This window comes from Chrysemys picta, chromosome 8 (assembly GCF_011386835.1).
Source record: "Chrysemys picta bellii isolate R12L10 chromosome 8, ASM1138683v2, whole genome shotgun sequence".
NCBI lineage: Eukaryota > Metazoa > Chordata > Testudines > Emydidae > Chrysemys > Chrysemys picta.
In genome coordinates this window covers 24,974,717-24,988,519 of record NC_088798.1, presented here as the reverse complement: position 1 = coordinate 24,988,519, position 13,803 = coordinate 24,974,717, and the positions used below count along the sequence as shown (strand labels likewise).

General features: G+C 39.6%; 1 protein-coding gene across 19 annotated transcripts in view; it reads right to left on the bottom strand.

Annotated features, from left to right (window-relative positions):
• Positions 1–13,803, bottom strand: part of MIGA1 (mitoguardin 1) — a 49,259-nt gene that overhangs the window by 29,312 nt on the left and 6,144 nt on the right. For all 19 annotated transcript variants that reach the window (XM_065555503.1, XM_065555508.1, XM_065555513.1 and 16 more), the window contains exons 3-7: positions 7,470–7,647; positions 6,778–6,914; positions 5,013–5,136; positions 3,835–3,971; positions 2,929–3,052 (exon numbers count right to left, since the gene is read on the bottom strand). In XM_065555503.1, the coding sequence (XP_065411575.1) occupies positions 2,929–3,052; positions 3,835–3,971; positions 5,013–5,136; positions 6,778–6,914; positions 7,470–7,647 (700 nt within the window). The remainder of the gene's footprint in view (positions 1–2,928; positions 3,053–3,834; positions 3,972–5,012; positions 5,137–6,777; positions 6,915–7,469; positions 7,648–13,803) is intronic.

The window sequence follows — 13,803 nt, the reverse complement described above, 5'->3', positions numbered from 1 at the left end:
ATTTGACTAGGAGCCCAGGGATCAAAACAGGGACTATGATCCGATGGAGAACGGGAAATGAGAAAGGGGCAAGAGGGAAGATGGGATGACACCGAGACAAGAAGCCTAAGGAGACCAAAGTGAAATGGCTTGGTGAAGAGAATGGCAATAAGACAGGTTGGAAGGGACAGGGCAGAAGACTCTGTGCTTAGTACAGCACATTCCCCTTCAGAGCCTCGAATGGAACCTAAAATTTCCTGAGTCTCATCATTCCTTTGTCAGCAAACATCTGTGAAAAGTCCTCTGGCAAAGGCTCTCTCTCATTCCCATCTAATACTAGTCTATCCAAGGATAATAGCCTATTAATGCTCTTTAGGGTGACCAGATGTCCCGATTTTATAGGGACAGTCCCGATTTTTGGGTCTTTTTCTTATACAGGCTCCTATTACCCCCCAGTCCCATCCCCATTTTTCACACTTGCTGTCTGGTCACCCTAGTGCTCTTAGTTGCTCTACCAGCTCAAGTGGCAGAGGTCTGTATGTTGGTTCTAAAGGATCCACCCTGCCACGTGACAAAATAGTTTTTGTCAGTTGGCTTTTTAGAGAGCCTAGGAATCTGCACACACGCAAAAAAATTATGTTAAGAATGTTAAGGCTGCAAAGTCAAACACTCAAATGTTAGGAAATGCCAGAATTTAGGTTGCCTGTGCAACCTCAGTTTCGCCCTCTTGTGCACTTGCATTAGGATATAGTTTTTCATTATATGATCACATACTACTTTTTCCTCCACAGGACCTCTGCCTCATTCAGTGCACAGGACGGATGTGCCTCGGGGATAAATCAGGGTTGAGGCTGCTCTGTGAGACTCCTGCTTCATTTGTTACAGAAATTGGAAGGTGTATAGTGAATGAGGCAGGGGACTGAAGGAAGAAAAAGGACAGTCTCATACTTAAGACAGTTTAATGCTGCCCTGGAGAAATGGATTCTATCTTTGCCCTTGGCACAGAGTTCCTACATGATGCTAGGCATGTCACAAACTTTTCACAAGCTTTTCACTAATTATATGTTCTTCATTTTCTGAGTGTGTGACTTGAGATGCTGGGGTCTAATTTGCAGAAACACTGGGCTCTTGCAGCTGCAACTGAAGTCTATGGAAGCCAGGCCTAAATATATAAAGTGCTTTACAACCCTAAGTACTCTTGAAGTATCTCAAATTGGGCACCCAACATTAGTGGATACTTCTGACCATAACCTCTGTACCTCAAAGCTCCATCTGTAATATGGGGATAATACCATCCTCTCACCTCATAGGGGTATTGTGAAGATTAATTAGTATTTGTGAAGCACTCGGATATTAGCGATGAGAACCATAGAAAAGCCCATGAGGAAATTAATAATACTGCCTTTAGAACAGGGTTTGAATAATGGGACTAAATAAATTCTGGGGCCACACACTGAACTATGCAAGTAACACAAAATACCAAATAGCTGCTCATTGAGCAACATCCATTCTGTGTACTGAATGAGGCAGGGGACTTGTGGAAAAATATAATATGGGCTCATGTAATTAAAGATTTATCACAGTGCATATCCAAAACAGAGCCAAATTAAGGTTCCAAAGATAAATTAGGAAATGGCAGAATTAAGGTTATGAGTGTTGGATTTTGCAACCTTAATAATGTTCTTTTAACCTAGCTTTTGCGTGTGTAATTATCTCTCTCTCTCTCTCACCCCCCCTCCTCCCATGGACCCCATCCAGGAGACTGTATGCCAATTTGAAGCCTAAACTGAATTTTTATAGCCTTTCCTACCTTCTGGGGAAGAGCACCCAATCATGGCTACTACAGGAGGCAGCAGAGTTCTTCCCCTCAGGAGCTGACACAAAATTTTGGGAAAAGAGGGGAAAGAAGCAGCAGTCAGTACCTTTTTCACAGGGAGGGAGAGCAACAGCAGAGCTGCTATGCTTTTTCTGCTAACTCCTCCCCTACTTGTAAAAAACGGGTCAGTCTGCTATCTGCTTTCCTGTCCTCCCATCTTCTTTGCTCCAACATTAAGCCTGGGAAGGAGAAGAGATGATGGACCCTTAAAAATGTTTGCAATGCTGTTGTAGGTGTTGGGCACACACTGGAAGTGGGCAGGGGAGTTAACCCCCCTGAATCTTTTATTTAAATTTTTTTTCGTGTCTGATAATTTTTGAAATTAACACTAATGCATGTGCAGGAAAGAAAGGGAACAGGACAGGTAAAGTGATGAGCAAGAGTGTGGGATTAACTTTCTCCCTTTAAAAAAAAAAAGACAGCTAAAATAGAAACACTCCTAATATTGCTCCAGTTCTTGTAGTTACCACAGGGTTGTTATGTGATCACAAATGGAAGGGGAGGTAATCCATAAGACAATTTTATGGAATTTATTAGGGATTCAGGACAGATGTGTGTGTGGATAATTACAAAATTTCATCTCTTTCATTTTTTGTAGGTCTATGCCATGATTATTTTCTTGCAATCCTTGCACTCTCCCAAGTTCTAAATAAAATTTCAGGAATTATTGTTAGCAGTTCAGAAAGTTCAAAGAACCCATATCAACCCATTATAAGTATCATCTTACCTAGCCAATTTAAATAGGCTCAAACTTTAAGGTCCATATATTCTTATTCTACAAATATTATAATATATTTTGGGGTTCAGAAATCCTGGAACATTGAGAAATATAAATATACCAGAAAAATACTCTTCCTGAGCCCATTTATAAAGATGGGTAAAGTTTGGAGATTGAACCAAATGACATGTAATTATACAAAGCCAGATAATGGGATAAAAATTGAATTCTGTAGTGTAGATAGTCCATTTACTGTTCAGTATATTTCTGTTTATTGGGTCTTTTTTTTTTTTTTTTTTAACTGTCTGGATGATCATGTTAAGAATGATAAAAATATAAAGATAGAAGAACTCACCAATATCATTAGCTAGGGAAGAAGGATCAGATGCCCCAAGGGTTGCCTCAAACTCCTCCTGAAGACGATAAGCTCTTTGAAGCAGGGATTCAAGCTTATGAATGAATTCAGCACTAATGATATCCTGCAAGCAGAATTAAATTATACTGTACTCAACAGAAAATCACGTTTCTTTCTAAACTACTTCTTTTTAAAACACTAAAACTATTAAGCCTTCAAAGAGTTCACAGTACCCCATTAACTATGCAGTAAAAAAGTTCAACAGACATTGTCAAAGAGCTCAGGCATCTAAAATTCTTGCCCTACTGGGTACAAATGCACCTTATTAGGCATAAGTAAAATAAAACCAGCATTTAAAAAAAATCTTTGTAAGCTGAATGAAATTATCATTCCTGATATTTACTGCACTAGTGATGATGAACACCATGGTGATTGAGATTACTTTACTATCAGGCATTTTAGAACAGAGTTTTATGGGCAAGGGGAACAAAGTTTAATTGTATTACATTGTGCATGTTCACCAATTAGTCCTCCCTCCCAGGAGCCGTTTGTACTGAGCCCCTATCCCATCTCACAGAGTTTTTCTTTATGCTTAGGGAGGAAATGACCAATGGGTGTGCTGCAGAGAACTGGTTCAGGGAATGCCAATACACCTCTGATTGTGTGGTGGTTTGATAATATCTTCCAGGAGGAATGCTAATGGAGCAACAACTGTCTGTATGGCTAAAAACAGGCTAATGCTGGGGCAAAAGGGTGAGGTGGAGGAAAAAAAGAGAAAAAGTCCTCCAACTGCAGATATTCAGAAGAAGTCTCAGCAGCTGCAGTAGAAGCTGAGCTCTGTTACTCAAATATTTTCAGACATTTGGCTATGCTACAACTATATACTATAGTGTACATAATACTCACTTCTACACTCTCTTCTGCAATGGCATCTCCTGCTCCTAGTTTGATGGAACTACAATTTGCTTCATCTTCAGCCTGTCTGCTACGGAAAGTCAGTGCCTGCTCCCATCGACGTAGTGCCTCTTCAAAAAGCTCCATACCTACAGGAGATCATGAACACTTCCATTACATCAACAGAAATCCTCTGCAATCCTCCGGACATTTCACTGTCCACAACTAACCACACGCAAAAAATAAGATAAATTATAGTACACGTGGAAATGTTGTTTTAAGGAAATAATGTTGGAATTGCTAGTAATTTAATTAAGTTCATTACAAGAGGTAATTTATGATTAAAACAAAGCACATTGGAGTTCAGTAAAAATCTCTCTCCTACTTACAGACTTTTATATTAACTACCAATCTGTTAATGTAACAAACATATATTGTCTACTTCATCTTTTAAAAAAAAAATGCATGTCATATCTGGGAAAGATTTCCCTTTCTAAATTAATTAAAATTAAAATGCTGGGTGAAAATTTTTGGCTGAACTTTTTTTAGCCAAAATAAAAATACAGATTTTTTTGATGCTGAAACATTTCATGAATGTACATTGTTTTTGCCAAACTATGTTAACAACAACAACAACAACAAAATTCTAAATGTTGAAAAGCAAAGTTTTAAATTTTTCATTTCAAAACTACTTTTTGGTTTGAAATTTCTTTCAATGTTATCAAAAGTTAGTCGAAAACCTTTACAAATTGTCAAAAATTGGAACATTTCATATAATTTCATTCAACCCAAAACAAAATCTCTTGACTTTTTGATTTGTCAAATAATTTTGTTTTCAGTTAGACCCAAAACCATTTATTTATTAAGATTTTTTCAGAATTGCCAGTGGACCAAACAAACGTTATTCACACAGCTCTAATTAAAAATCTCAGTGCCTATCTTAATTCCAATTAATTAGTTTCTATAAACCTAATTTATTGGCTTTCGGTAAAATAAGAATTCATGGATATCTGTCTATAGGAGATACTTTGTCTAGCATAAGTAAAAAGACCAAGCTTTTAGGAGGCCTTGGAAGCATATCATGAAAATATTGTGAAGGAGTCACTGGTAATCTGTTCAAATTTTAAAGCATCTGAAAGTGGCTAGCAAAAACACAGTACTGCAACATACCACATATTATTATAACCTACCCATCAAGTATAAGTTTTCAGGTGTGGTCACTGGAATATTTACAAGTTTAATATCTTCATCTGCTTTGTCCCAGGAACTGGAATTGGCACAAGCACAACTGTGAGAGGAGGTGACACTTTGGACCTAAAAAAGTGAGGTATTTGTTAAACAAAGGGTACTTTAATAATAATTATTTCCTGGTGCAGTGCACTACATAGCCCTTATTATAACTAGTTACTGTAACAGATTACATTTCAAAAAGTATAACAAAGTATTGGCTCTTTTCAGGCCAAGAGTAATGTTAATTGCTTTTCATGACACCACACTCAAGTATTAAAAATGATATAATAGAAGTGTTAATACTCAGTCTCACTAGGAAATTCAAATGCACGACAAAAATTAATCAGTAATAATCCATTACTACAACAAGAATATAATCAGCAATCTGTAATGGTTAGTTTTCAAAACTAAGTTTGACTGATTGTAAAACCATATGAAAAACCAAGTTTAAAAAAATAAATCTTGATCTCTAGCCTTGTGTTTTATTAGATTTTTACAGGTTCACTAGGCACTACTGCTATACACTGAAAAAAATTCCACTCTGATCTTTCTTTACCACCTAGAAGAAATGTGATCTCCAGGTACACTTGTTCTAGGGCATGGAATCTTGAGCGGTGCTGGAGGAAGGGGCAAGGCAGATCTATTTTTTGAAGCTTCATGCAGGGATTTGTCACTCTTCTTGAGGGGCCTCTTACCTTTGTCTTGCTTGTATTTCTGCTTCTGGAGTTCCTGTACTTGGAGGAGGACTCCAAACCACTAGTACTAGATAAGAGTGCCACCTGATGGCTCCAGATAGGTGGAAGGGTAGTGGGAGGGAGCAGGATCCAAACAGGGCCTCATGGAGAGCTCCATAAATTGTCCCTGGATCCTGAATTCATGAGATTGCCTGGTACACAAAGGGAAAGTGCAGCAGATGCTGCACTTTGAGGGGACATGAGCTTCCCTGAAGGCAATACAGGCAGCTCTCTCATGGGTTGCTCACAGCAAGGACCCAGGGGTAGGCCAGGCAAGGCTTAATGCCTGGATCTTTGGTCCTAATAAATGCCCAAAATCATGGGGGAAACAAAGGATGGGGAATTCCCACCCCCGATTCCCAACTGACTAACACTAAAAACTAATTACAATATTTACGGATTCAAACAACAGAATGCTGAAGAATAGAAAACGGACACAGGAGTTTCCATCCCAATGAATCCCAGATCCCAAGCAGCAGAAAAGGAATTGGAGAGGTGGTCAGTCTGCATGACCTTTTATGACATTGCTATTAAAGAATTTCTGGTCCCAGGGGCATCCACACCCACTGCGAATACCCATAGAGATCAGCACTCAAAGAAGAACAAGTCCTCTTCCCACTGCACCAAGCTACCCCAACACCAGGTTTGTATGACCTCCTCTGAGCTGTGCTAGCACAAAAAAGTAAAAGACATGTCCAGAGGGAGATATACACAGTAAACAGAGGATTTATGAGAGCTCCTCCTCCACCTTCAAAGCTGTTCTCATGTGGAACTTAGCTCACTCCTACGTAGAAGCTAACCTTCACCACGCCTGGGTCTTTCTACTGTGCACCCAGCATCTCTAGCCTTCTGAGGCTGTGCAGCCCATACAGCCAGACATTTTCAGCTCAAGAGAATCATTGTGTGCATTCACGATAGGCAGTGAAAATTAAAGTTCAGCAGTTTATTCCGTTTACTGTATAACAGATCCTTAAGAACAGCTAATACTTACCGAGGCCAAACTTTGTACTGAACCAGAATATTTACTGAAAAGTCCTCCATTTGCATAAATACAAGACTGAGATCCTTTTTCTTTGGCTGAACTCAAAGAAAGAGTCAAGTTTTGTCTGCTACTGGAACAACTGGAACCTAATAAACAGAGAGACTAATTTTAAAAGCGTCTGCAACCAGAAACATTTATTATATCAGCAGGTGTTCAGCTCTGAATTTTATCTAATTATTCACTATGTCTCATGAGAACTTGAACCATTAATCTTATCTTCCGAATTTGATGTTTACATATAACAGTATCAAAATATCTGCAAGAATGAGCACAATATTAAAACTATTTGCTCTTAAAAGATATCAAAAATACTTCTATCAATATTCAAGATATATCTTCAGAACTGTTGGAAACTTAGCAGTAACTATTAGCTCTCAAAAAGCTCTTGATTAAAAGAGATTTTATTTTCAGAGATTATAATTAAAACATTAGCCTTCAGAGCAATGCCTGCCTGAGTTATTATAGTGTTCTAATTTTTGTTATTACTCTTGTCTATTTTGTTATTTTCTTTAAATACATTAGAATTACACACAGTTTCCTTATTTCCAAAATTAAAGAAAAATCTGTCTGGAGTTTGATTACATAGTATTTAAAGGTTTATTTAAGAGAAGAAAAAAGGCTTCTTTGGTTCTCTCATGTACCTTTTTCTGATGCAGCTGTTTTAGTACATTCTAATACAAGATGGCCTGGCTCCCATGGTGACACTTTTGTGTTTTTCTTTCCACGTTTTCTTTTAAAATGATGGGCCAGAAAAATTACAGAAACTGCACTTACTGCTGTTACTACAAACAGCTTCTTCAACCCAGGGGAAAGTTTTACCTGAAATGAAATCATGAGTATGTCATCATTGCAGAGTTAACACAAGCTCTGATTCAAGCATGGCCCCTAATTCCTTCTCCTGTCCACACACAAAACCCTTTAATCTGAGAACGGTGGCGCTTTCAACCAAAGCTGCCTGGAGGTAACCCATCCGCTTTGCAATGAAGACAGTCTAAATCATGTGTGTGCTGACAGTCCTTCAAGGCCTTCCCAAAATTCTCCCTGCATGCCCAGGATAGTCAAGGTCTTCCACAATTCACTGGGAAAGAATCAGAGCAGCTCAGCTTACTGCTGCACAATCAATTATGGGATATGCCCCAGATGACTTAATGACACACATGGGTGAGTTACTCCTGGGGGAATTCTGCATCCCTGCGCATGCGCAGAATTCATGCCCCCCGCAGATTTACTTGCTTCCTGCAGAAAAATGACTTCTGACACAGAAGCAAAGGGAAGGCACAAGAGTGGCCACGCGCCCCTCTCCGGCAGTGCAGGCAGGTTGGTTTGGGCACCCAGTAGAGACACAAATCATTGTTGGTGGGGGGATGTCACTGTCCCTCTCGCTCTCTATTGCGGCACACTTGGCATGGAGGAGCAGGGCTTCAGCGTGTTTCTGAGAAGGTAGGTGTGGGGCAGGCTCTGTCCCCTCAGTCAGAGCAGAATGTAGCAGCCTGCCTGCTTAGTGAATTGTTCCCATTGTCTTTGTGAATTCCCCCAGGAGTATAAAACAGGGGTAAAAGTTGTAAGGCTCCTTTACATTGACAGTCTGGTGTGAAAAGGACAGTATGTTTTATAAATGCTTATGGTGTTCCAGTGATTAGAACTGGTCTAAATTTTTGGACTGAAAAAATGTGCTCCATTAACTGTTTGCTACTGACCTCTCTGAAGATGGTCAATAGCCAATATAAATTGTGAGTTTGATTTCCCCAGCCCTCACTTGCCCTTCAGTTGCCTACGATGCAACACTGAGCATACGGTTGCATATATTTGTTGACTAATAACTAGAAATAAAGGGTCAAACCTAGCTACATTACTATTAGGCAAGGGGGGCTGGGCATTTCCTCCAATGTTCCCCACTCTCATTCTCCATCCATTGTATTGTAGTTTAAATAAATTACTGAAGTAATTGAAACCAGAGAGATTATATTGTGTTATTTTGACAAATAAAATAGGCAGAATTTTTAATTTTTTGGTGCAGAATTCCCCAGGAGTAGTGAGTGCAGCACCAGTGAAGACACAGTAACTCAGTTATGGCTTTGCAGTGTGGCTTCTGACACCAGAGGTAGGCAATCCTGGGTGCCAGCCACCTGAGTGAAATCTTCACTAAAGATATACCCCTAGAGTTGGGATCTTTTTAAAGCATTATTACAATTTTACTGGCTACCTAAGGAATTGACACTGAAACTTTAACGTAAGCATTTTTAAATTTCAGTGACTGTCAAAGATACCATAGCTACTTTCCAAATTATTTACCTAACAGCTTTAAAAACAAACAAACAAAAAAAACCATGGAGGAACAGCAAAGTCCTCACTGGACTAATGTTTTTTGGATCTGCATCCCTCCTCTTTCCACAATTTAAGAAACATAATTTATTCCTTTTTTTAGTTTGAAACACATGTATTTGGCTATCAGAGTGATATTTTACGTCTACATTTTTGTCTGGATATAGGCCACTTCCATTTGAAATTTTAACATTAAATTTTAAAGAAAACCCGACATTATAAATGCACAATAAAGCACAACTCTGCATTGGCAGAGAAATAAACTAGGTGATTAAATGTAATAGCCTTAGACAGCATCTAAGTCTCTAACTTCTATCAATTTCTTCCATGAATCACTCTCTATATAATGTGATAAACAGTAATGTTCAGATACCAATGAGAAGCAGTCTAAATATGCAACAACTGGAATTAAAAATATTAACAAAACTTTGAAAATCTGAAGTAGCAAATAGTTCAGGAAAGTAAAGAAAAAAATTATTTAAATGGAAAATAAGGGGCCAGATCATAAGTAGTGGATTTATGCTGTTTTGGTGGTAGAGAGCAGAACACAGAAACCCAGCACTTTGGGGCTCCCACAGAGGGTGGGCATAGTGGTTTTACAGCATGCCCCTTCCTCAGAATAGGGGCATTGGAGCACCTCAGCATGCCCCTCTCTCAGAATAGGGGAATTGGAGCATCTCAGCCATCTTTTACAGCATGCCCCTCCCTCAAAATAGGGGAATTGGAGCATCTCAGCCATCTGGCAATCCTCAGCTGTAGATTGCTTGGAGCTATAATTAGCCAGGTGTAATTTAAAGAAGCCCTAAAGTTGCAAATTACACTGCAGGCAAGGCCAGCCTTTAGCCAATCCCAGGGTAAGACAACTGGAAAGTGTCATCCCCACCCTCACAGTGTATCTTGGCCAGAGCTGTAGATATAGTTTCTAGTCCAAGATTGAAAACACAAGTTTATGTAAATACTAGGGCTGTTGATTAGTTGCAGTTAAGTCACATGATTAAAAAAATTAATCACGATTAATTGCAGTTTTAATCGCGCTGTTAAACAACAGACTACCAATAGAAATTTATTAAATATTTTGGATGTTTTTCTACATTTTCAAATGTATTGATTTCAATTACAACACAGAATACAAAAGAGTACAGTACTCACTTGCTATTTTTATTACAAATATTTGCAATGTAAAAATGATAAAATAAATAGTATTTTTCAATTCACCTCATACAAGTACCATAGTGCAATCTCTTTGTCATGAAAGCGCAACGTCAAATGTAGATTTTTGTTGTTACATAACTGCACTCAAAAACAAAATAATGTAAAACTTTAGAGCCTGCAAGTCCACTCAGTCCTACTGCTTTTCAGCCAATTGCTCAGACAGACAAGTTTGTTTACATTTATGGGAGATAATGCTGCCCGTTTATTTATAATGTTACCTGAAAGTGAGAACAGATGTTCGCATGGCACTTTTGTAGCCAGCATTGCAAGGTATTTACACGCCAGATATGCTAAATATTCGTATGTCCCTTCATGTATGTCTCCTGGTCTATGGTTTTACCTGCATTCTGCCATGTATTTCATGTTATAGCAGTCTCGGATGATGACCCAGCACATGTTGCTCGTTTTAAGAACATTTTCACTGCTGATTTGACGAAATGCAAAGAAGGTACCACTGTGAGATTTCTAAAACTAGCTACAGTACTCAACCCAAGATTTAAGAATCTGAAGTGCCTTCCAAAATCTGATCAGGATGGGGTGTGGCACATGCTTTCAGAAGTCTTAAAAGAGCAACACACTGATGCGGAAACCCAAACCACCAAAAAAGAAAATCAACCGTCTACTGGTGGCATCTGACTCAGATGATGAAAATGAACAAGTGTTGATCTGCGCTGCTTTGGATCGTTATTGAGCAGAACACATCAGCAGCATGGACGCATGTCCTCTGCAATGGTGGTTGAAGAATGAAGGGACATCTGAATCTTTAGAGCATCTGGCATGTAAATATCTTGCAACGCTGGCTACAATAGTACCATGCAAATACTTGTTCTCACTTTCAGGTGACATTGTAAATAAGAAGCAGGCAGCATTATCTCCTGCAAACGTAAACAATCTTGTTTGTCTGAGCGATGGGCTGAACAAGCAGTAGGACTGAGGGAATTGTAGGTTCTGAAGTTTTACATTGTTTTATTTTTGAATGCAGTTATTTTTTGTACATAATTCTACATTTGTAAGTTCAACTTTCATGAGAAGGAGATTGCACTATAGTACTTGTATTAGGTGAATTGAAAAATACTCTTATTTGTACTGTGCAAATATTTATAAAAAATATAAAGTGAGCACTGTACACTTTGTATTCTGTGTTGTAACTGAAATCAATGTATTTGAAAATGTGTAAAACATCCAAAAATATTTATATAAATAGTATTCTATTATTTAACAGTGCGATTAATCACGATTAGTTTTTCAATCGCTTGACAGCCCTAATAAATACTGTCAGAACTAATCCAAAGAGAAAAGCATTAAAAACCCATCACACTGCAAAACAAGATTACAGTGAGCAAATATCAACAGAATATTTAAGAATACACAGGTATTTAAATCAAAATCTAGTTGCAATTATTTATAATAATGAATTACATATGATTCAGGTTTAAAAAAAATTCATTAGATATTCTCAGATTTATTTTTCATGCAATTGTGCATGCATATATGATGGCAAACAATTGAACAGACATAAGGGAGAGCCTTAGGATATAAAATTAATCCCAGAGTTGGACACAATATTTATAGAGTGCATTAGCTTGGTTACAACATTGCAGCAACACAGGGTGAGACCAGCGAACTCAGTGAGTTGAGATCTGAGCTGATTTTACAGGAGAAAGAATGAGTATTTCAGCAGTGACTATTCTCATTATTTATAGTAAAACAAGAAAAATACCGGATAATCTTATTTTGGGTACTAACAAGTATGCAAAGTTATACACCATAAAAATGTTTATAGTTGTATTTCAATACATAATGTATTTAATGAAGCCACTGGTTTTATACATTGAAATTAAATATGAATCACAGTATTTACTTTTTAGAAACATCTGTAGACGGTCCTGACTGTAGATAAAGTTTTGATTTCCTGTCAATGTCGCTGTATGGATTAAATGGAGAACAAGTTCTGGATCCGATTTTATTTATTTATTTATTTTACAGACTATTAGCATTCCACCTTTTTCTACATAGTAGGGAACAGGACACATGGCCTTTTCTTCAGCCATAATACCCTAAAAGGGAATTCTGTGCCAAAAAATTAAAAATTCTGTGCACAATATTTTAAAATTCTGCAAATTTTGTGTGTCAAAATAACACTATATAATTATGCCAGTTTCAATTATTTTGGTAATTTACTTCAAAATACCTATTAGCAACTACCTCTGCAACAATACAGACAACAACAACAACAAAAAGATTCCCCCCAGGAGTAGAGAGTTAAAGAAATCCATACGACAACCCTGTTTCTCTGCCCCTTCCCCCCAGAATCTAGCTGCGGGGCCAGACACCTACACCCCATCCCTGCAGAGCCCAGCCTGGCCCCAGCCCAGACACCCGCACCCCCTCCTCACCAGAGCTCAGCTGCAGGGCCCTCCTGGCGCAGACACTTGCACCTTCTTCGCCCAGAAGCCAGCCGCCGGGCCCCTTTCAGACACTTGCACACCCCCCACCCCCCGAGCCCAGCCACAGGATCTGACACCCATACCTTCTCCCCCCCACCCTGAGAGTCCAGCCGTAGGGCCCCCCTGCCCAGACACCTGCACCTTCCTCCCCAAGAGGCCAGCCGCGTCCCACCCCAGACACCTGCACTCCCTCCACCACAGAGTCCAGCTGCAAAGTCAGACACCCACACCTTCTCCCTCCCAGAGCCCAGACATGTACACCCTCTTCCCCGAGAGCCCAGCTGTGGGTTCCCTCGCCTCTGGCTCAGACATCCAGAAGGGATAGCTCAGTGGTTTGAGCACTGGCCTGCTAAACCAAGGGTTGTGAGTTCAATCCCTGAGGGGGCCATTTAGGGATCGGGGCAAAAATCTGGGATTGGTCAGGAGGTTGGACTAGATGACCTCCCGAAGTCCCTTCCAACCGTGATATTCTATGATTCATTCTCTCCCTGCCAGAGCCCAGCCATGCCCCCCTCCACTCCCAGCCCAGATACCCACACCATCTTCTCCCAAAGCCCAGCCACGGGGTACCCCCCAGCACAGACACTCTCCATCAGAGCCAAGCTGCAAGGCCCCCCTGACCCAGACACCCACACCTTCTGCCCCCCACCCAGAGCCCAGCCGTAGGGCTCCCTGGCTCAGACACCGGCACTCCCTCCCAGAACCCAGCTCTGGGGCATCCCACAGTCCTGACACCCACAGAGCTACCAGCTAAAACTTTTGAAGATTTTCAGTTACAAGGGGGCGTTGAAGATAGAAAACAGGCTGGATGTAAACCAAGAGATTCTCAATTATGGACCACCCCTGTGTATGTATTACCCACAATACAACCTCAGAGTTCTGAGCACCAGAGTTACAAACTGACCAGTTAACCATACACTTTATTTGGAATCGGAAGTACGCAATTATATCAGGCAGCACCAGTGACAAAAAAAGAAAAGAAAAGCAAATACAG